The sequence below is a fragment of the Spermophilus citellus genome, assembly GCF_964194105.1.
Source record: "Spermophilus citellus genome assembly, chromosome: 7".
Lineage (NCBI taxonomy): Eukaryota > Metazoa > Chordata > Mammalia > Rodentia > Sciuridae > Spermophilus > Spermophilus citellus.
This window is the reverse complement of record NC_138188.1, coordinates 151,560,777-151,583,400: the sequence shown is the minus strand read 5'-3', so window position 1 is coordinate 151,583,400 and position 22,624 is coordinate 151,560,777. Positions and strand designations below refer to the sequence as shown.

Below are 22,624 nucleotides of genomic sequence, written 5' to 3'. Positions count from 1 at the left end.
TGTGATATTGTTACAATATTGTAATAATGTGATATTGCAACAGGTTCAAGAGCAGATCTCCCTATGTCTTTCTTGTTTTTGCTCCTCTCCTCCCTTCAGTTCATTCTTTTTCTTTTATTTTTTTCTTACTTTTTTCTCCCCAGTACCAGTATGAAACCTCAGGTGCTTTATGGCAGTTCTATATTCTCAGTCCTTTTTATTTTATTTTGAGAAGGGGTCTTGCTAAGTTGCCTAGGTCGACCTTGATCTTGCAATCCTCCTGTCTCAGCCTTCCAAGTAGCTGGGATTACCAGATGTACACAAAAATGTGCAACTTCCAGATTTAATACAGAAGCCAGGGTCATTCTTTTGAAATACATCATTTTACTGCTCTGCTGAAAGCACACCACTGGCTTCCATGTCACTCAGAATAAAACCCACAGCCTGTTATTGTTCCTGTCTTTGATCAGTTCCTTTTCTAGAGTGAAAGCTCCGAACGTCAGATTTTTGTCTGTTTTCTTTCCTGGTGTATTCTCAATGCCTCGAACAGTATCTGGTTTGTAGTAGGCAAGATTTTATATATAAATGAATGAATGAGTCATTGAGTGAATAAATGTATGAGATCATCAATAGAATCATGGACATCATATACCTAAACATGAATCAAAGTAAAAAAAAATAGAACGTGGCATGTAATCTTATACTTCTACAATGGTTATTATTGGAATATGTTCACCATGACATGATAAATTGAGTCAGAACAATATTTCTTTTACAGGAACAAGGTTGGATATCATTACTTTTCTGTTTTTGCTCATCAGGAAATGAGGCAAATTCCTTGGCACAATGGAACATTGGTTTCTTTTTTTTTTTTTTTCTTTTTTGTTTTTTTAATATTGGGGAGGAGGGAAGTAATTTTTATATTTCCCACTTATCTTCCAGCAGAGGTGCCATCTACAGGGAGCTGATAAGAGTAGAATTGCTTCTTTTGAAGTTATGTACCATAGGAAGGGCCTCAATTTCTACCATGTTATAGTTTTCCTGCTTCGTGGAAACAGTGACTGGGAAGCAGGTTAAGAAACAGGCTATCAACTACTCTTGGAACCTAGAAAATTTAATTAATAAAATCTTGAGCCAGTCTGGGTCTCTTTTACCTAGAGCTGGCTGGGCCACATCCCTGGGCAGTATGACTCTGTAGTTAGGCATAAGAGTTAGGAAAGTTTGGAAACCATTTGCTGGAAACTGTGTTCCACTCAAGGTCCATGTGGTTTCCAGGATGACCTATTGGAAGGCACTATGGATCTTAAGAGGTAGGGCCGCATGGGAGCTCCTTAGGTCATCTCATTATGCCCTTGACCCTGATCTTCTTCCCTTCACCTTTGTTTCTGCTCATGAGATGAGCAATTTTCTCCTCACCACAGATCCAAAGCTTTAGGGTCAATCCATCATGGACAGAAATCTCCCAAAGAGCCAAGATAAATCTTTTCTAATTATAAATTATTTCAGGTACTTCATTATAGTGATAGAGAAAGCCAACAAATCTGCCATTGCTTTGGGCTCAACTTAAGAGTATTCATAAAAAGCACAGCTTCCTGTCCTCATCTTCTCTCAGTGCTGCCCTTTGCCTACAATGATCAAGTCATTAACCCAAGAGTCCAATGTATGATTGTGCACGATTCTCTTTTTAAGTCTAGATGGAGGGATGTGGTACAAACAACAAGCCCTCCCTGACCACCCTTCATCCCACCCACCATGGTCTCTTGAAGGCAACCTATTCCACACGCAGGATGTCACCCTAGCCTCTGTCCTTATCTGGGTGGTCTCAAAACACAACTGCCCATGATCTAGCTTCCTTGGTGTAGGAGTCTACCCAACAGAGACAGAACCACTGCCATGATAATAGAACTCTGTTGCCTAAATGATTTCTAGTGAGTTCCTCTCTGTTCATCTTAAATTATTTTTGTGATAAATTCTGAATCTTGTTAGAAGAAAATGTGACTTACACAGATGTGATTTCCATTAAAATTGTCCATGTTTCAATTGTAAAGTCCTCAGGGTAAAAAGAGAAAATGAATATATAAGAAAATGAATATATTAGCTATCACAACAAAATTTCAGAAAGTGGGTGACTTAAATGACAGTTTGTTTTCTCGTAGTTCTGGAGGCTGGGAGTGCAAGACCAGGGTTCAGAGGCCTGGTTTCTCCTGAGGTCTCCTTTCTTCCTCCCGTCCTCACGTGGACTTCCTCTGCTCACGTTGAATGTATGTCTGTGCATCCAAATTTCCTTTTCTTGTAAGGACAGAATGGATCAGGTCTCATCTTACCTGGCTCATTTTAATCTAATCACCTTTTTGAAAACGCATTTCCCATGTAGCCACATTCTGAAGGACTAGTTTTAGCATTAGGGGCTTCAACAAATGAGTTTCGGGAAGCATAAGTCAGCCCATGATAATGACATTCAAAAAAGTTTTACAGCATCAAAACTACTCCAAAATATGGGAACACTCCTTATTTTTCATTCCTTTGTTGAGTGACCATGTGGTACCTTTGGCTGAAGTAAAGGAACATAGAGAACAAAGGACAGAACCTTTTAGCATTAGCCTTATTTGTTCCAATGTCTATTCTTCCCAGCAAGGACAACAGGGAAAATCAAGATAAGAAAACCACCGGCTTTCTACAATAAAGCCTAAATATACATATTTATTAAGAACATAAAAATGTTCAGTTTTCAGAATTCATATTTATTTTGGAACTTACAAGAAATACAATTTTTACCCTTCCCTGCCATTTCAAATAGCACAAATATTCACATGAAAGCTCAAAAAGTCAGTCTCTTCTAATTTGTAACCCTTAGGTTGGACAGTGTATCCAAATTATCCTGAGACATCAAGCCACAAATGGTTCTGGGGGAAGGTTGAGAAAGAGGCTGGGGTGCACGTTAATGATGCCCTTAGACCCTGGTCGTACTTATTGGTGATGAGGCAGAGAAGACCTCGATTCCCCAAGGACTGGTGTGTGATCTGCACTCACTCAACCTGGTCCATGCCATCCTGAAGACTTTTGTCTTTGTAGTCACAAACATACTTTGCATGGCTCAGGTTCACAGGAGGTGCAGGTAATGGAAGAGAGTGTGGGAAATCCAACCTGCAGGTTCTGCTTCTCCCAGCCAGCACTGCCTCGCTCCACTTCTCAAGACGTGCAGCAGAAAGGAAAGGCTTCCTCTTCATCCTGAACTCTCAGAGTTTGCCCTCCTTTCCTCACCCACTGACCTGGTTTGGGAAGTGGAGAAAAAATAAACCAGGCGGGCTGCTTTCCCTCTCTCCCGTGAGCCTGAGCTAGTCTCTTAGTTTCACATTTCCTAATCCTTCCTTGGCCTAATAAATGTTTAGGTGTAAAAGTCATACTCGGTTCAGTCCAAATAAGGGAAAGCAAAAGAGACAGTGACCTTAAAAGAGAGAATGATGGATGAGGGAATCAGGCAGGTACAAGAGCAGAGGAGGAAGAGGAAGTGTAGAATGAACGAGGTAGGGATTCCTCTCCTAGCCCATGGTACTCCTGGCTTCCAAATGGCTGGAGCCCCGAAGTTCACTATGCACAGACCCCACAAAAGGCTTTAAAAATCTTATTAGTAGCCCACACCCATCTAGAAGAAAGAAAGGAAGGGAGGGAGGGAGGGCCATGCAAATATTCCTAGGTGTGTGTCCCTCTCCATTCCTCTTATCAAACACTCTGCATCTTAAACCTGAAGCTAGGGGGAGGCAGAGGAGGGAGGAAGCAGTGGATCCTTAAACAGTCTGCCCCCCTGTGAAGTATTAGTCTGGCTCCTATTAATAACTTTCTCCTGTTTTTATCATATTTCACTTTCTTGGTACTTTTCCAGCACTCTGTATACCTCACATCACTGTAGGTTTTTGGTATTTATCAGATGCCCTTTTCTCAGAGAAAAGGAGAAAGCGATAGGGTGCTGAGCTAATGACACAATGTGTAATTCTCATTTGGCAAAGGAATAAAAGAAATTGTTCTCAAAATGACAAAACAGAATTCACCTACACACCACCTAAACACGTATCAAAACACATAATTTTCTTAAACCCAGGAACACTCAGATGTGTGGAAAAGGAAACCGTATCCCAAAGGAATAGCTCTGAGGTGAGCAGGAGGCGAACAATACCAGCCTTTCCCTGGGGAGCAGCTGAGCTTTCCAAGGATTTTGTCTTATATCAACTGCTTCACAGACAAGGGACACAAGGCAGCAGCTTCAGCCCAGGCTGGAGACGAGCAATAGAAAGAGCTTGATGAAGTTGATGGCACTCACTGGTTGGACAGTCAGACATCTGAGTTTGTCACAGATTTGCAACCTCAAATAAGCTGGGTAAAATAATTTCCCTGTTCACTATTTAGAAAGACAGGAAAGTATCTGCTTCCCTGAATGTTATAAAGTTTAAATGAAATATACATAAAAGAGCTATTTCACGGTGACTTTCATCCCCTTCCTCCTAGAAGGGGAATCAGGTAAACCAATGTCCAGGATTCAGAACTTCTGTTTCCTGTTACAGTGTTTGTTCCTACCTACCTACCTACCTACCTACCATACACAGATTAATGGTGCTCACACCTCAGCCTGTGATTAACTTTTTTCCTAAATAGTTGCAGCCTGAAAATCTTTAGATGACTTGATTTCCATAGGAATAGTGGTTCTGAGTTAAACACACTGTGTGAGGGCTCAGTGGGTATGGGAGGGAATAATGAGTAAACAAATAATTGCTAATAATGACTGGATCTGCTGTGTGCGACAGCTTGACAGTGAGGGTGAACTTACCTCACAGCCATCTTCTTTTGGTGACCAAGTGTCTATTTTCCAAATTTTATCACTTTCCTCTCAAACATTCATCAAAAATTCTGAGGAACTGGAAATCCAGCTCCAAATCCCTGTTTGTAATTACCCAGCAAAAGAAAACCAAAAATTCACTGGAAAAGTAAATTTATTCCCAACACTCATTTCTGAGTGAATGTTCCATGCAGGTCTTTAGATGAAGTTTAAAATGATCACCCAATATCATCACATAGTTTTCAGTTATGGTTTCTCTAAGAACAGGGAAATGATCAATATGTGAACATTGGTCTGTAAATGCCAGAAATATGTCCAAAAGGAGCCAAATTTGTTCTGTATAAATCTTCTTAGCTTTCAATCTGACACTGTAGTAGCTATTTAATAGAGAATGTCAGTTTATCAGAAAATTATAGATGTGCATTTATTTACTATTCTTTCAAAGTAGGATGAAAGTAATCACTTTCAATTAGCATCTATCATTTGGCGTTCTCAAAAAAAAAATGCTCATTTATCAAACTCCCAATTCATGATATTAATTTCAGATTTTTTGGTACATTTTTTTCCTTGAGTACAAAGCATTATTAAAGCATTTACAAATAGATCTAGCACAGGCAAGTTTAGGGAAAACCTACAACTAACTTTGGTAAGGAATTACAGAATGGCAAGAGCAGATAAACAGCAGCTTGAGAGTCTCAAGTATTCAGAATTCCAGGGACATCAGTTCATATGCATTCTTAAAGGAAATGAGTTTGGGTCAATCAAGGAGTAAGTTAAGTGGAGGTCATTTAAGAGGACTTCTACTGAATGTCAACACTCCGTGTCTTTCAATAATCCCAGAACAGCACTTAAAATACAATAAGAATGCATAGTTACCAGTACTTACATGTCTCTATCCAACATCAAAGCCTCAAAAAAAGCCAGAGCTGAATTCTCTGATGAGGCTTAAAGCACTAATATTTCATATTATTTCTTCTAGTGAAATCTTCATGTTTAAGATATCCGAGCTCAGCAAAGGCACATATTTCTTCAGAGATGGTATACAGGTTTGCTTTTGAGAACAACCAAACAAAATTTCAAAAAGAAAGAAAGAAAGAAAATGAAAAGAAAAAAAGAGTTCTTTGAATCTGCCCATGCACTTCAGAAAGTACTAGAATACATTGCTAGAATACATGGCTCAGAATTCTGACCCATGAAGTGTAGAAATGATGCTTTCATTTGAAAGAGTATGTGTGTCCCTTTTTGAGCCCACTCATCTCTCTGTGTGATCTCTTTGGAATCTAGAATGTCTGCTTCTGAACAGAAAGAGCTTCATTGTAAGGAAGGGTGGTCCTAACAGGATAGAGCTCAAATTATCTTCAGGTCAAGGACCAATGCCATTCTTGTCCAAACAGTGGAAAATTGCTCTCTGCTTTATTATCAGTTACATTTTCATGCTACAAAATATCTGGAATATATTCACTGTCTGAGAGGTACTATACATGCCACCATTGAATTTAAACCTTCAGGATCATATGCCATTAGACCTATTTGTCTGCCTATGATACATGCTCATAAACTTATTTTAGCCCTGGATTTGGGGTCTGCTTAGACCATTTATCACATTAGGTCTTTCACTTGTGGTTACCATTTGTCTTCTTAAAAAAAAAAGTTATGGATGAATCATGTGACTAATGCTTCTCGTCCATCTCTTTTGCTTTTGCAGGAGGGATTTTTGAAACTGTGGAAAACGAACCTGTTAATGTGGAAGAACTAGCTTTCAAGTTTGCAGTCACCAGCATTAACAGAAACCGAACCCTGATGCCGAACACCACATTAACCTATGACATCCAGAGAATTAATCTTTTTGATAGTTTCGAAGCCTCGCGGAGAGGTAACTCTTTTCCCACTTTTAAAAGCTTCTTTGGGTGATCCGTCTGCTCCATGGGTCACCTTTTTGCAATCTGCCCTTTTTCAAAACAGACATCTTAGTGCACATGGGTCGTAGGAAATCTCAGGCCTGGGTGTCACTGATCAATGCAATCTGTGCTAACCTAATGGATGCTGCCTCACCCTGTTTTCTGGGCCTTTCTGATTAGCTTACCCTTCAGTGCCCTCCACTCTATGATTAACTGGTTCAGCTGTGAATGGAAAATGTCAAGCTTGATCTGTTTTTCCTTCCTGAAGCTGAGATACCACCATGAAATTGTACAGTGCAGTCAAATAAAACTTTGCAGAAGGTCACATCCATGGAGCTGTGGAAATGCCCAGGACATACATAACTCACACCCTGAATTTTAACAGGTTGTAAACTATGGGGTTTACCTAGCATCTTCACAACAATTTTTTTTTCTCCTTTCAACAAAATCATAGAAATACAAAGATTAAATCTGTGAGAGAACAATGTCAGCATTTAATTTTCTTTTGCTTCTGAACAGAAGACAAGTGCCTAAAATGTAATCCAATTTATAGACTACAAGCTTTCTCCCATGGAATGATTCATGTGGAACTGAAGGGTGGTTTAGACATCCTGCTGGCACTTCTAGGATGATTCTTTGAAGTAAGATCACATTTGATACACTTGAAGCTTGGCCTCTAATGAGGGCACAGTCTAGTCAACAGATAAAGGAGTTTGTGTGGCAACAAAGGCTGTTGAGCACCCCAGAACAGAAGGGTCTCTTTGCCTCACAGAGAATGCCTCACCATTACAGACAAACAAATAAAACACAGTGAACTCCACAGTCCCGCTGGTTTCCAAGTTGCTGAATACTGGTTGTTAACTGAATTAACCTAGTTAGATCATAGGATGTGTTCACTTAGTGAACTTTTGCAAGACTTTTAGTACTCTTTCCAAATAAAATATGAAACTTTTCTTAGGAGTACAGGTGAAAACAATATAGTGCAATGATCTCTGTCTACCTATGGCATGCCACTTAGTATAAGAATTCTTTCTTTTTCAAGATGGATGGAGTTAAAAATGTCATATAGGTCAGGATTGTCTATGAACATATAGTAAAGCTTTGCTTATACAGCACTTTGAAATTTACAAGTCATCTCCATATGCATTATCTGTTTGGGTTGGATCTCTCTCTCTCTCTCTCTCTCTCTCTCTCTCTCTCTCTCTCTCTCTCACACACACACACACACACACACACACACACACACACACACACTCCATAGAAAGCCAGCCAACTACATTTAGCATCGGTACTTCAACCCACATAAGAACTGAGATTTCTTATGATCTGAAGTACCTGCCATACTTGTAAATTAAACACCCCAAAGCTTCTTAAAACTGGTAATTTGATGGCAAACAAAATTCAAAAGGATTGATTTTCTGTCAAGTACTATTAGAATCCTAGAGCTACATATTAGCAAAAATCTCAATCCATTGCACAGGCTGGATCACATGGCAGTTCACAAACTCTTGTGCTCTTATTTTTTTTTCTGGTTAACTAATGAAAATACATCCAGAAATAAGATTCTAAGGACAACGACAATTTATACCTACAGCACTTAATGCTGAAAAGTATACATATCTATAGCTGACGTAGTAATTCAGTACTGAACAGCACAGTATCATAAAGTTTTCCTTGTAAATGACTGTCAACATACACAGCCCCTTAGATATCTACAATAGTTATCATATTATTCTCTCTAAATCGAGTCAGGTAATTTTAGAGTCATACAAATGTTCCACTTATTTTTATTTGCCAAATGATATTATTATAAAAGTCAACACTATTGCACTTACAAATTGAGCTATTATTTAAGTCTTATATTCAATTACTATATCTTGGTAGTTCTAAATTACTTCAAAATAGAATTACAATATAAATTTGAAAATGCAGCTAAATTTATATTTAACACCTGCCAGCATAAGATTAATAGGCTCTATTTACATGGTTGTAGAGGTTAAACTGCTCTAACCTTTCTGGAGGGAAATTTGGATAATATGTATCAAATAACAAAAATGTCAAAACCCTTTAATTTAGTTAACCCTTGGAAACTCAACCCTTGGAAATCTACTCTAAGGAAGTATCCTAAGATACAGAGAAAAATAGAAGTTGTATAAAATTTCTTATGGTCAAGAAGTGGGAGGAGCTTCAATGTTTAAAATTATAAAAATGGTTAAAATAAGTGATTAAATTTCCGTGGAACGGTATATTCTACAGATACTGAAAGTGTCCTTTTGAAGAATTTATAATTACTTGACAAAGAAGTGTGCTATTATATTCAATGGATCAAACTGCATTTGTATAATGATCCCAACTGTCTGAAATATAAGTAGATATTCTCCCAAGATGATGGATTAAGTACAGCCTGCTGGTTTTCCATACATTTTAAATATTCTAAATTCTCTTAATTAGCATCTATAGTGAGAAAATTAATTTATGTTATAAATACATTTTTAAATATGACTTCATTCTGTTAAGGTATATGTTGGCTGATACTGAGACAGAAAAGGACCTGACCTTGAGCTGGGGTCCTGAGCTCTGATTTAGCTCCGCCACTGTTAGTGGTCAAAACTCAGCCCATAGTCTTGAAGTGAGACTCCTAAGATTCCCTTTAAGCTATGCTATTCCATTGTTCTGTAATTAATTAGGTATCGAGAATCAGTATTCTGCAAAAGGAACAATCCTTTGCAGAATCTCAATAAACTGGAACTGAATTTGGGAAAGACAGAAGCTAAAGCAATTTGTAGTCACTCACAGGTTTTTCCTCTGAATTCTGTGACCACGCTAATACCTTCATTGCCATCCTGCCATATGACAGGACTTAATTCATACAACATTCATTTGACAAATGACTTGCTGGTTGGCTCCTGGAGGGCTCCCCAGTAACAGCCACATTAAGTGAGGGATTTAGACTCCATCTGATTAAAGGTAATGAAGTGAGACCCGTAACTCATTTTTATTTGCAGGGAGTTGGTCCTGTGATGTATTGCTAATCGGTTCTACATTTACATCTATCAGTATCTTATCATCTCAAGAAAATTGGAAGTTGAAAGGAGCACATTTCCTCTACATACAGATGGGGAGATTTTCCAATAGTTAAGTTAAAAATAAGAATCCTCAGAAGGAAATATAAAACTCACAGGACTCTCTTTCTCTCCCCCTTTCCCTATTCTCCATCTCTTTTCCCACCCCTACTTGTCTTTGGACATCCTCAGCATGTGACCAGTTGGCTCTTGGTGTGGCTGCCCTCTTTGGCCCTTCCCATAGTTCCTCCGTCAGTGCTGTGCAGTCTATTTGCAACGCTCTCGAAGTTCCACACATACAGACCCGCTGGAAACACCCCTCAGTGGACAACAAAGATTTGTTTTACATCAACCTCTATCCAGATTATGCAGCTATCAGCAGAGCAGTCCTGGATCTGGTCCTCTATTACAACTGGAAAACAGTGACTGTGGTGTATGAAGACAGCACAGGTATGGGACTCCCACGAGACCACACCTGGCCATGTTTGGCCTGAGCAAAGGGAATTAAAGTTTCCTACAGGCATAAACTTTTCAGGTGGAGTGCATGAAAATGTCTTTAAATAAAGCCGACTGTGTATTCCAAAATAATTTAGGAACATCAAGTGTAGCTAGCTTGAATGTCTCTTGTTTTTTGATTCTTTCTGATATTTTTTTTCATCAAATTTACTGGATTTTTTAAAAGAACTATCACCCTATTGATATGTTATATTATAATTACATATCAAAGATGTAATTTCATTTATGCAACTATGACCACAATGAAAGTGACCAGATAATAAGATTTGAACTTGATAAGTGGCTATGCAAATGTCTGGAAAAGTTCCCAAAGTAGGTTAGCAAACAAGAATTCAGGTACAGATTATACTATTCAAGTGTACTATTTCCTGGGAAAGAGCCTCTGAGCCCAGGTGATGAGTCTTAGAACTAAGCTTTCATTCTGGCCCTCATTAGATTTTCTCTAACTCCATCTGTAGTGTTCTGTGTTTTTCTCCCTGTCTTCTGCTTACAGTTCAGGGTCTGTCAGAGATAAGACTCCCACTTGTTTCGTTTACAGTCAGCCAAGGACCCTCCTTTGTCCACATAATAAAATCTAAGCCCCTCTAACTCAAAGTTTTTCACCATTGGACTATTGTGCTTATTTTTTTATTGGTGCATATTAATTAAACAGAATGGTGGAGTTTATTGTGGCATATAATAATTTGGCCAATTTCACATTAAGCCAAGTTAGTTTTTATAAATCAAGGCACTAGCTTCCCTCCGTGGCCTATATTCTCACACCAGCTGTGATGAGAAGTCTTTCATTTCTCCCCAACTTCTGCTTTCCAAGGCTGGCCCCTCACTATGGAGCCACTGTGAGCGACTCGAATGCTGGTGAACACCTTCTTTCTCCATGACCACATATAAATATTCCCTCTTCCACGAGGCTCTCTGGGAACACCCGAGAGTTCAGCAGTGTTTTGGAAATAGAATCATTGTCTCTCACATTCTATTTCAATGATCTATTACATATCTATGGGACTAGAAGATCCTGAAATAAAAATTGTATCTTATCTATATTTATTATCTGCTTCCTATCACATACTTGAAGAAAAGAGTTTAGTAATTATGTTCAGAAAAATAACACTATTAACTGTCTGAATTTTTTTTTTTCCTCCAAGAATTGAAATTAGCTCCTTTCTGTAATCTACACATTGGGCAAAAAGACTAATAAAATTAGCAGTGAAAATTAGTAAAGGGAAGCACTTTTAGACTTTAATACTATTTCATTTTTCAATACCCTTTGCAAAAAGCATTAGCACTTATTCTCCCCCAGAGGATGAATAGTGAGCCTCCTCCATTTGGCGTTAAACTCTGCTTCCATTTTATGCTGTCAGATAAAAGTGACTATTATGGTTGGAGATATGCGTTTATGTATTTTCTTATGACTCATCTCATTTTAGGAAGAAGTGAAGGTGGTAGGTGATTGGATATATAATTCATAAATATTATATTCAAAGCAGTCTTATTGGGAGGGATATGCCACAGGCAGTCATTTTTTTTAGAGCTTTACCTGCTTCCTGTGAAGAAAGAAAACATATTATCAAATAAACTCCACAACATATTTAAAGAGCCTTCAGGTAGAATATTTTATTGTAAACACACGTGTAGTTAGATCTTCCGTGTTACCTACTGTTGTTAAAAGAGTATTTTGTGAACTAATACAACCATATTAATCTCATTATGGTGAGCTCTCCGTAGTGTAATCTCTCACTATTTCTCCGTCTCCAGAAAAGCAAAAACCATTCAAAAGGAAAACAAATAATTGAAATTTCTGTGTTTAATTTAAGAAAGAGTTCAAACAAATGTGTAATCATGATAGATTTTTAAATTGTATTTAGGCAAAATATAGTTAGCAAGAGAATGACACAAAAGTTAATGTCCTGACTTCAGATTAACTACTCATAAGTAATGGCCACCTTGTGCAGCAGAAAAATAAAAAAAAAAATCATTTCTATCATCTTTCACTAGAGTCTGAAATGACCTTTTTCATATGGGTTAAGTTCACCTGAGCTCAGATGCTCAATAAATACTTGTTGAAATTAAAAATCCAGAACGATTTTGTATGTCACCCATGAAGTTAGAGATGATTTATGTTAAAGTGATTTTGCCCATAACAACATTAAAAATGTAAATGAATAATCAATTGAGCTATTAATTTGGAACCCAGAGAGTACGTAAACAGATCAACTGAGATCAATAAAAGCAGACATCTTATGACTTTGAGTGGATTTAATACTTCTTGACTCAGGGCTCTTGGTTGCAGTAATTAGCAAGTCATAAAAAAGGAGGAGACTAAGTAAACCTGAAGGAAAAGTTAGGACTTAGGTGTGCTCAGCACCCACCCCCACAGCAGAATTAAGAATCCATTAAAGAGCACTTTATTGGGATTTGCTTAGGAGTTTGTTAAATAGCCTGAAGCCAGCACAGATGTGGTGGGAGTTATCAGGAGCAGTGTGCTTGTCTCTAAGGACAAAATTCAGTTCACTAAATTCAGGCAGGCAGCATTCTGTTCTCTAGAAGTTAAATGCAGAAAGGCTCTAGAGAACTCTTGGGAGGAGTAAAGTCCTGTCTCATCTCATCGCTTCTCTCTCCCTTCCCTGGGTGTTCGTCCCTTAACTCACCGACATGTTTCTGATTGTCATCATCAGAGGTGACCCTACGCAATGAGAAATTGCTGCCCACTGGACATCCCTTCTGGCTTCATTAGACCCCTGGTGGAAGCCTGGCTACTATCCCCTCACACGCATCCAAACGAGCTGAGAAGCAGAGCATCAAATGAGTTCAGAGCCCATTCAGCAGTTTCTGCATTCTCAGGGCCAATCTCAGCAAAATGAGCCACAGACATTGGTGTAGGACCCAGGCCAGCAAACTTTTCTCTATCAAGAACCAAATAGTATACAGCTTAAGCTCTGAGGTCACATGGTCTTGTTCACAACTACTGCAGCTCTGACAAGGTAGCCAGAAAACAGCCATAGAGAATATGCAAATGATGGACACAGTGTGGCAATAAAACTTCATTTACAAAAATGTGTGCTGGGCTACACTTAGCCCCAGGGCTCTAGTTTACCCCTCAAAAAAAAAAAAAAAAAAAAAAAAAGGAAAAAGAAAACAGCTAAAAGCTCAGATTCGTAATTTTGTAAAAGCCAGGGCTTCAGCACACTAGTGAGTAGGTTCAGTTTCCGTTCACGGGTTTTCCTTCATTTTGCTGAGTCCCCACACTCTTCCCCTCCCCATCAATTGCTCTTCCTGACTTCTCCATCAACCTTGGTAGTCTTTTGCCTCATTGTCCCAGGTGACATTCTGGTTCATTGACTGGCAAATTTTCAGAGAGGTATTGGAGGGGTGGAAGGGTGTAAAACTTTCTTTATTCATCATTAAGGGTCATGATTAATAACCCTATAACAAGAGGCAGGTTACCAATAGAAAAGCACAACAAATTAATTTAATCTGAGTTTAATCAGGAGCCTCCCAAAATGAAGACCCAAAGACGGAGGTAAAACTTTTTTTTGTTTGCTTTTTGCAGTGCTGGGAATGGAACTCGGGGCTTGCACATGCTAGGCAATGCTCTACCACTGAAACTGCATATTTTTATGCTTAAATTTTATGAAAAAAAAATGTATAGCTGAGTAGAAATGTAATGGACGAAAAGGAATGAGTTAATGAAAACAGTCTGATGGGGGTACTGAGCAGAGCCTCTGGAATGAGGATTTTCAAGGGAGAAGTGACAGTGACCTTCCAAGGTGGTGTGGCATCCTTTGGGGGAAAGAAGACCAAGTTTCCATGACTTCTAGTGGGGAGACGGAAAGAAATAGGAGACAGGAGAGCAGGAGAAGGTCAGAAGGACCTTGCTTCTAGACCCTTCCAGGCTCCTTCAGTTCAAAATACTTTGAGGTCTCGTGCTCTGAGCCCCAGTGCTGTTAATGGGGAAGAATGATTTAGCATGTCTCTTCCTTTGGGATTTCAAAGTATTATCTTACACTAGGCTAGGCAACTACCTGCACAACCAGCAGAGAGACCTAGGTCCACATAGCAAATGCTCATCCCAATTGCATTGGCAAAACATGAAAAAATAAATGCACTTCTGCCTAGCTTTTATTTTGTGAACTAAGAAAACCCATGGTCAAGTTTTGCTGGTTCCTTTTCCGTATTTTCTTGACTTGTCCCAGTACTCGTGTTCACACACAGTTGGGTCAGGTGGTAATTTGTGAGACACTGGGGAGAACAACCACGATGGCTCAAACATGCATGGCACTGTTTGCCATGGTTGCCCTTTCCTAAGATCTAAATAAATGGCTTCCTTCCCAGTTTATTTTTAAAGTTTATTTTTCAACATTTATAAAAATAAGACTGCTTCCTTTGGATAATGCTAAAATTAAAGAAATAGCTAAAGACCTAATATATCCAGGAAAACCTATTAGAGTTTCGGTGTATGCTCTTCCACATTCAATAGGCAGGCAAACAGATAAACAGATTCCCTGGTTTAGTAAACATTTACTACCAGACACGTTTTAACCACTATTCTAAAAAACACACAGAAATATCTCTGACCTCAGGGATCTCACATTCTAAGGAATAAAATATATTTAATCGATAAAATATGTAAGTAAATGTTAGTATGATAAATGGTAGTAAGTGTTATGAAGAAAAATAAGGCAGCAAATGGCTTTTGGGAGATTGGGGAATGAGGATGAAGTTTGCAATTTTAAGTAAGGATACCAGGAAAGTGCTGCAGTCCAGCTGCAGCAAAATAACCAGGGGGTGACGAGCAACTTGTATACATTGATACAGCAGGAGTGGGAGCCGTTTATTGTAGGACCAGAGGGGTATATATACATTCCACACAGCTTATCTTAATTAACATAAACTAGATACAGCAGTCAACCAATAAGGAATCTCCACACTTAATGGCTCGCTGGTGTTACTTCACAAACCACTCCCTCTGCAAAATGCCAGGCATCATCCTGACTTGTTTACAGACCCTAACAGGAAAGTCCTCAAGAGAAAATTATATTTTTGAGTAAAACATTAAAGAGGAAAACGCTATGTGATGCGTTGGAAGAGAACATTCAAGATTTTGCACAGTATGAACAGCCAGTGCAAACCCCTGAGACAAACTATCCCTGCACTGAACCCACCTCCATCATTGAAAATCCTCCATATCTTAAGACACAAACATAAAATATACATATAATATAAATAAAATGTCTTGAATATTTATTTTCTTTTTGTAAATCCCTTTCATTATCTTGAGAAAATTCCCTCCAATTCCAAGTTTATTGAAATTTTTTTTTTTGGGGGGGGGGTTGGTGGTGGTGCTGGGGATTGAACCTAGGGCCTTGTGCATGCAAGGCAAGCACTCTACCAACTGAGCTATATCCCCAGCCCTTGAATCATTATTGTAGACCACTTTAAGCTAACTATGTAGGCAATATATATACATACATACATACACACACAAATTAAGGAAGTTTCAAATAGAGAATTTTCCTATTTCACAACTTACCTTGTGACTAGGCCTACCTCCTCAAATTCACAACCACCCACTTCTTAATTTATTATACATGTGCGGACACTAAGCATGTTCCTATATAGGGGATATATATAAGGATGAAATAACCAAAATGTTCAAGCTGCAAAGAAAAAAAAATAAAAATTTAGAAGGGAACTGGATACAGTCAAAAAATATCTGCAGGGCCATGGAATTAAAGAAGCTATGGCTCAACCCACAGTAAAACTTCCCCTGTTCCTCCTCCCTCCTGTGTTGAACTTGATCTTAACTAAACTGGACAATAGTGGGTGGAGGATTCAGAGAAGCAATTTTGGCATCACCAAAAGGATGAAGTTCTAAGCTGTGGGGGTCTCAGGGGATAGCGCATATTTCTTTCCAAAGTACTTAGTTTCCTGGCCTTGGAAAAGTCTGAACATACAGTGGGACCCTCTGACACAGTTTGATCCTGACTGGGATTCCTGCAACACCTTAGAGGTTCACTGGATGAAACCTCAATTTTTTTTCCAACTCTAAATAAATTGCTGTTTATAAGATCAACTCCCATTGCACTTGGCCATCTTGATGCTATCCTCTTAGAGCATATATTTATTTATTCTCAGTAATGCTGCCACATTTGTCATCCTGCAAACACTTATTGAGCATTTACCATGTGCCAGCCATTGTCCTAGGAACTTGGAGTACAGTAGTGAAGAAAACAGAAAATCCTAACCTCAAAGAGCTTAGGTTCTATGGGAACCTAAAGAATAAACAATTTGTTCACCTTATGTAAAGTGAATTATACTTTTTAAACACAACAATAATATATGGAAGAAAGAAAAAGTAGAATGTTGGTGAGGAGAATCTGAAAGCTAGACATGGAGTCCCCAGAATTTGAGATCATGTCACATTGTAAAGATGACGTTTGAGTAAAGACTTAAAGCAGCCTGAGGAGGTAAGCCATGTGGTACCTGTAAGAAGGTTCCAGGCAAAGATGACAGCTAATGTTTAAGATTAGAGTGTACCTGGTACATCAGAGAGACAGCAGGTAGGCCAGTGTGTTTGGAACAGAGTAACAAGGGAAGGGATTTAGGAGAGGAGGTCTGAGGGAGGGTGTTGTGAGTCCAAAGGGCTTTGTAGATCACCTGAAAAACTTCTCCTCTGCCTGAAATAGAAAGCCACTGGAGAGAGCTTTGAGCGGGATCAGATTCTTATTTGCAGTGGATCACTCTGGTTGTTGTACTGATAGACAATTTAGGGAGGCAAAGGTTGAAATATGGCAATCTCTTGGCAATTCCTACAAAATCTAAGGCAGCTAGTGGAGGTGATAGAGGAGAGGGAAACTCTCAAGGACTGGAAACACCTGGAACGAAGGGCTGGCCTAATACCTGAACGGTGTTGAACATGTTCCCCACTTGCAAGGTTTTACTGTGTGTCCATCCATCATTCTCTTTCTTTTGCTTCCATTTGACATTGGCATGAGTCTGAAAAACGAGTGAAGCCATGTAGGGTCTGTGCAAAACTGCATAAATAGCATCATGGATGTTCTCAACATGCACGCACTTTCTCTTTTTGTTTGACTACATTTTAAGATGTCTTTTTTAGTACCCATCTCTTCTTTAGGGTGTGTATGACATAGATTTTGAATTAAGGAACTCAATTATCTGAGAAACTTGGGACATCTCACATTGCAGAAATTTGCCTCAAGTGATTAACCTGCTTAACAGGGAAGACAGGGAGCACATTCCCTCCAACTCCTCTGAAATAGTGAAGTTTTGCTCAGTGTTCCAATTGAGTCATATGTCAAGAAAAAGCATTGCGTTCCTTTGCCATGAGACAAATCCCATATGTTATGTTTATTTTTAAGTGGTCAGTAAGAGCAGGGAGACTTGGATTCAGTCTTAGAAAATATTAATGTGGCAGTGAGACTTATGACTTATTTCATGCCTGTGAGTTTAAAAATGAAAACATAACCAATAATAAGGTTGAAGGTTTTAAGAGGCAGGGTGGAGTCTCAGAAGACTCTAGACATTTTGGCTTCAGCCAAAGAATGGAGTAGCCATCACTTGAGATGCAGAAGATATTAGCTGAAACTAATTTGAGGGAATAAGGATGATCTCAGAAATTCAGTCATGAATAGGCTAAATTTGAGTTTCAAACACCGATGGACACCCAAATGGAGTCACAGTAGGCATTTAATACATGAGTCTGAAATTCAGGGAGAGTATTCTGGGCTATAGATGCCAATGTGAGAGTCCTCAGATGGGACTAAGTAAGTCCAAAAGGTAAATGAGTTCCAGAAAGATGTCTCTAGTCCTGGATTCATGACATGTGACCCTTGAAAGGTTCATATTTTATTTTCTTATCTATACCAAACCTCTATAAATGCTTTACAATGTGGATTAATTTGAAATGAAATTAACATATGAAAGAATGTCTGTGATTGACTCCCATACTTCCTCTCTTTAAAATTCATTTTATTATTTACTTATTTATTTACTTTTGAAACGCTGGGGATCAAACCTGGCATTTCATGCCTGATAGGCTAGTGCGCCCCACATCCCAACCCCCAAAATGTCACTGTTTGAAAGAAAGAAATTCTGGGAGAAACCATGAGAGAAATGACAACCTTGGAAGTAGCGATAACTTTTTCTTAAGTGCTGCTTATGTGTGATGGACTGTTCTAAATCCTAAAGATAATGTGCTCAATCATTCTATGAATAAATAAAAGAGCTGCACTTACGGCACTATTAAACAGTGAGTTAGTCTGGATTTTTTTAGGTCTAATATATTTCCTTCTATCTTCCCAAAGAAAAAAGAAATACATTATTAAACAAGAATCTTGACAGAGGTATAAAATTTGTAATTAAAGAAAAGTAGCACTTTGACATGGGTGACCTGGCCAAAATGAAAGATATGATTTATATGACCAACGCTGAATAAAAGAATAAGTGATTTTTTCACTTTCAGCAATCACAGCTTGCTCCATTCTGCTATGATAACCACTTGCATGAGCTAAAACTTGTCTGCTGTGTGCCTTCCCATGATTCCCCCTGAAACAGCTAAGCATGAAAAAGTTGTTACTCAATACTAATAAGGCAATAAATTATAGTCCTTTGGGGGATTTTTAATTAATTTATTCATTTTGTCTATTATTTTTATTGATACACATTAATTATTCAGAATAGCAGGTTTCGTTATGGCATATTCATAGATGTGCATAACGTGATTTAATTGATTTCACACCACACTACCTCCCTTTGTTCTCCCCTTCACCCTCCTCCTGATCCATTCCTCTACCTAAATGGTCTACCTTCTGTTTTCATGAGATCCCCTTTCCTTCCTTTTTTCTGCCTAGCTTCCACATAGTACAGTTGACATTTGCCTTTCTGAATATGGCTTATTTTGCTTAACATGATGATCTCCAGTTTCACCCATTTTCCTTCAAATGACATAATTTCATTTTTCTTTATGACTGAGTGAAACTCCATTGTGTACATATACTGCATTTTCTTTATTTATTCATCTGTTGGTGGACACCGAGGCTAGTTTCATAACTTGACTAATGTGAAGTGTACTGTAATAACCACAAGAATGCATGTATCTTTCAAGTATGCTGACTTTAATTATTTGGGATAAATATCAAGGAGTGGTATAGCAGGATCATATTACAGTTTTGATTTTAGTATTTTTGAGAAAATCACATGCTGATCTCCATAGTGTGTATACTAATTTACTTTTTTTGCCAGTGGTGGATAAACCTTCCTTTTCCACCAAATTCTTGCCAGCATTTGCTATTTGTGTTTTGGATGATTACCATTTTCACTTGAGAAGGAATCTCAGTGTAGCATGGATTTGCATTACTCTGATGGCTAAAAATGTTGAACGTTTTTTTCATGTAATCATTAGCCATTTGTATTTTTCTTTTTAAAAATGTCCGTTTAGTTAATTTGTCAATTTATGAATGGATTTGTTTTGTTTGTGATGAGTTTTTTTTTTTTTTGAGGGGGCCATTCTTTATATATTCTGGATACTAATCTTCTGTTGGAAGAGTAACTGGCAAAGACTATTCTTGTTCTATAGGCTCTCTCTTCACACTGTTATTTCCTTTGATATGAAGAAGCTTTTTAATTTGATTCCATCCCTTTTTTTTTTTCATTCTTGGTTTTAAATTTTGAGTGAAAGGAGTCCTATTGGGGACTATACATTGGAGTGTTTTCTTTTAGCACTTGTCAAGTCTCTAGTACTTTTCCTAGACCTTTGATCCAATTCAAGTTGACTTTTTTGTGAAGGTGAGACATAGGGATCTAATTTTATTCTTCTATTTATGCTTACCTAGTTTTCTCAGCACCATTTGTTAAAGAAGCGATCTTTTCTCCAACATACCTTTTTGGGCTCTTTTTTCAAAAATCAGATAACTGGCTGGACATGGTGGTACACACCAGGAGACTGAGGCAGGAAGATCACAAGTTCAAGACTAGCACCAGCAACTTAGTGAGGCTCTGACCAACTTAGTTAAAATATAAAAAGGGCTGGGGATGTGGCTCAGTGAAGAAGTGCACCTGGGTTCAATCCTTACTACCAAAAAGAAAAAAAAAAATCAGATGACTGCAACTGTGTTTGTCTCTGTGTCTTCTGTCTTCTATTTTATTCCATTGGTCTATGTGTCTGTTTTTATGTCCATAACATGCTGTTTTTGCTACTGTAGCCCTATAGTAGAATTTGAAATCAGGTATCTTGATACATCTAGCATTTTTGTAAAGAATTATAGTTCCTTTTTTTCTTCTCCCTCTTTTCTACCTTTCATGTCCCCTAACCCTGTCCTTTGACCAGAACCATATTCAAATTTTCAGAATTTTGTGCAAGAGTCTTTAGATATTGTGTTCCAGGTGTATTATTTTAGCTACCATTGATATTATCAAGAATTCAGGACCAAAATATACTGGTGAAACTAACTGCAGTACAGTTAATCTCAAATATTTGGGCTATACTATTCAGTGTGATCAAGGGACACAACTTTCCTTTTGGATGTCTCCAACTAGCCTTTTTTTGCACTTTTGAAAAATCACAGCTATGAAGATCTGCATTTAAAAGTGCTGTCCTCCCAGATATTCATTCCCTCACCCATTTCTATTTCTCAGTTCTGGTTTTTTTCCTCTCCTCTGAAGGATTCACACTTTATGTAGAGATCCCCCTAAGAATCTTATTAGGTTTGGATGTATTAGTATACCAACAAATTGGTGAAATGCCATTTTGCATGTTTCTAAGTACAAATGAAAAAGAAATTCACATTTAAAACAGGATCTGATCTTTGGGTCCCCATGGTTAATTATATTTTTACAGCATCAAACCCACTTGTGTGGTTTAATGAACAGGAAATTGAATTAAGAATCAAGAAAACATAGGTACTTTTCTTTTAAACTGAGACTCATTAAATACATCTAAAGCAATCCAGAAATGAATTGGACTGCAACGTACAGTTGAGAATTTCTCAAACCAAGAGGTGTTTAGCAGCAGCTGTGTGGAGGGGATTTGTGCATCAAGTAGGGGTCTGACCTTTGAGGTTGCTTTCAATTCCTGGCATCTATGACTCATTTTCAGGCCGATCCAAACAATTAACCTCACCATGCCTCACTTTCCTCCCTTTAAAACAACACTGACACACATCCATCTCTGTGGTATATTCCAGGCTTATTGAGCTATTTATAGGGCATGTAGCATAATTCATAGAAAGAAGCAATGTAAATAGCAAGGTTTATTATTATTTCAGGAGAAGGCACAGGAAATTTTAAACGCCTCTTCCATATGCTCCACTTGTTGCCCAAATCAGTCAACATGCATACAAATTACCATTTTCTGTCTTATGTGAGCACACAAAGACAGGCGGCCAAAGCAAGTGTTTAAGAATTGGAAGTTTGGACATTTTTTAAAGTTATCTCTATACACAGAGCCCAGCTCAAACTCAAGTGAAATAATTAATGTTTTTTCCAAAGCACTTTCAAACCAAAGGTACATTTCCAGTTTCCCTCCTGAGGGGAGGGGTGGTAGAAGGAGGAGCTAATGTTATTCTTTTTATATTTGCACATTTTGTCTTTTTATTTAGAAAGATTAGGACTTAGAGAAAAGTGTGTGATAATGTAAACTTCTGTGCACCTTCTTCTAGATTCAGGAGTTGCTATTATTTGATCACATCTGCTTTAATGCTCTAATATTTTCTCATATCAAAACAACTAAACAGCAATGACAATAATAGTAAGTAGTAGTACCCTTGAGTCATTTGAAAGTAAATTGTGGGTATTGAGACCTTTTTACCCATACATACCATAGAGTATATTTCCTAAGAACAAGGATCTTCTTTGTTATAACTACCCTATAATTTCTAAGTACAGGAAACTTAATAATGACACAATACTATCATCTAAGTATATATCAAATTATACATGTCATAAATTCATTTTCTTTAATTGTCCCAGGATCACTCATGCATTTACTTGTCAGTTTTCTTCAGTCTCCTTTGGTCCAGAACAGTTCAGCCTTCCTTTCATGACACTGACATTTTTGAAGAGTCAAGATGTGATCAGTTTTATTGTATAATGTCACTCGCTTGGGTCTGTCTGGTTTTCCCCTTATCTGCATTTCATTTTAAAGTCCCTTCACCTCAGTGGGCTAGAAAAACACCCCAGTACCAGTTTTGCATGCACCATTACTATTCTCTACAACTGGAGACTTGGCAGGGCTGGGTGACTTCATCAGGGTGGCATTCAGACCCAGGAGGATGATTAGCAAAGCCAGGTGTTGTCCCTACATTGATTTCCCCTCCCTGAGGTAATTA

The 22,624-nt window shown here is 38.2% G+C and overlaps 1 protein-coding gene across 12 annotated transcripts in view; it reads left to right on the top strand.

Annotated features, from left to right (window-relative positions):
* GRIK1 (glutamate ionotropic receptor kainate type subunit 1) overlaps positions 1 to 22,624 on the top strand; it is a gene marked incomplete at its 3' end in the record, with an annotated part of 389,066 nt that overhangs the window by 231,298 nt on the left and 135,144 nt on the right. For 7 of the 12 annotated variants that reach the window (XM_081302747.1, XM_081302745.1, XM_081302751.1 and 4 more), the window contains exons 2-3: positions 6,513 to 6,680; positions 9,960 to 10,217. The exons of 3 other annotated variants lie outside the window; for them this stretch is intronic. In XM_081302747.1, coding sequence (XP_081158873.1) covers positions 6,513 to 6,680; positions 9,960 to 10,217 — 426 coding nt within the window. The remainder of the gene's footprint in view (positions 1 to 6,512; positions 6,681 to 9,959; positions 10,218 to 22,624) is intronic. 2 more of the 12 variants (XM_081302752.1, XM_081302750.1) reach the window with 1 other exon arrangement.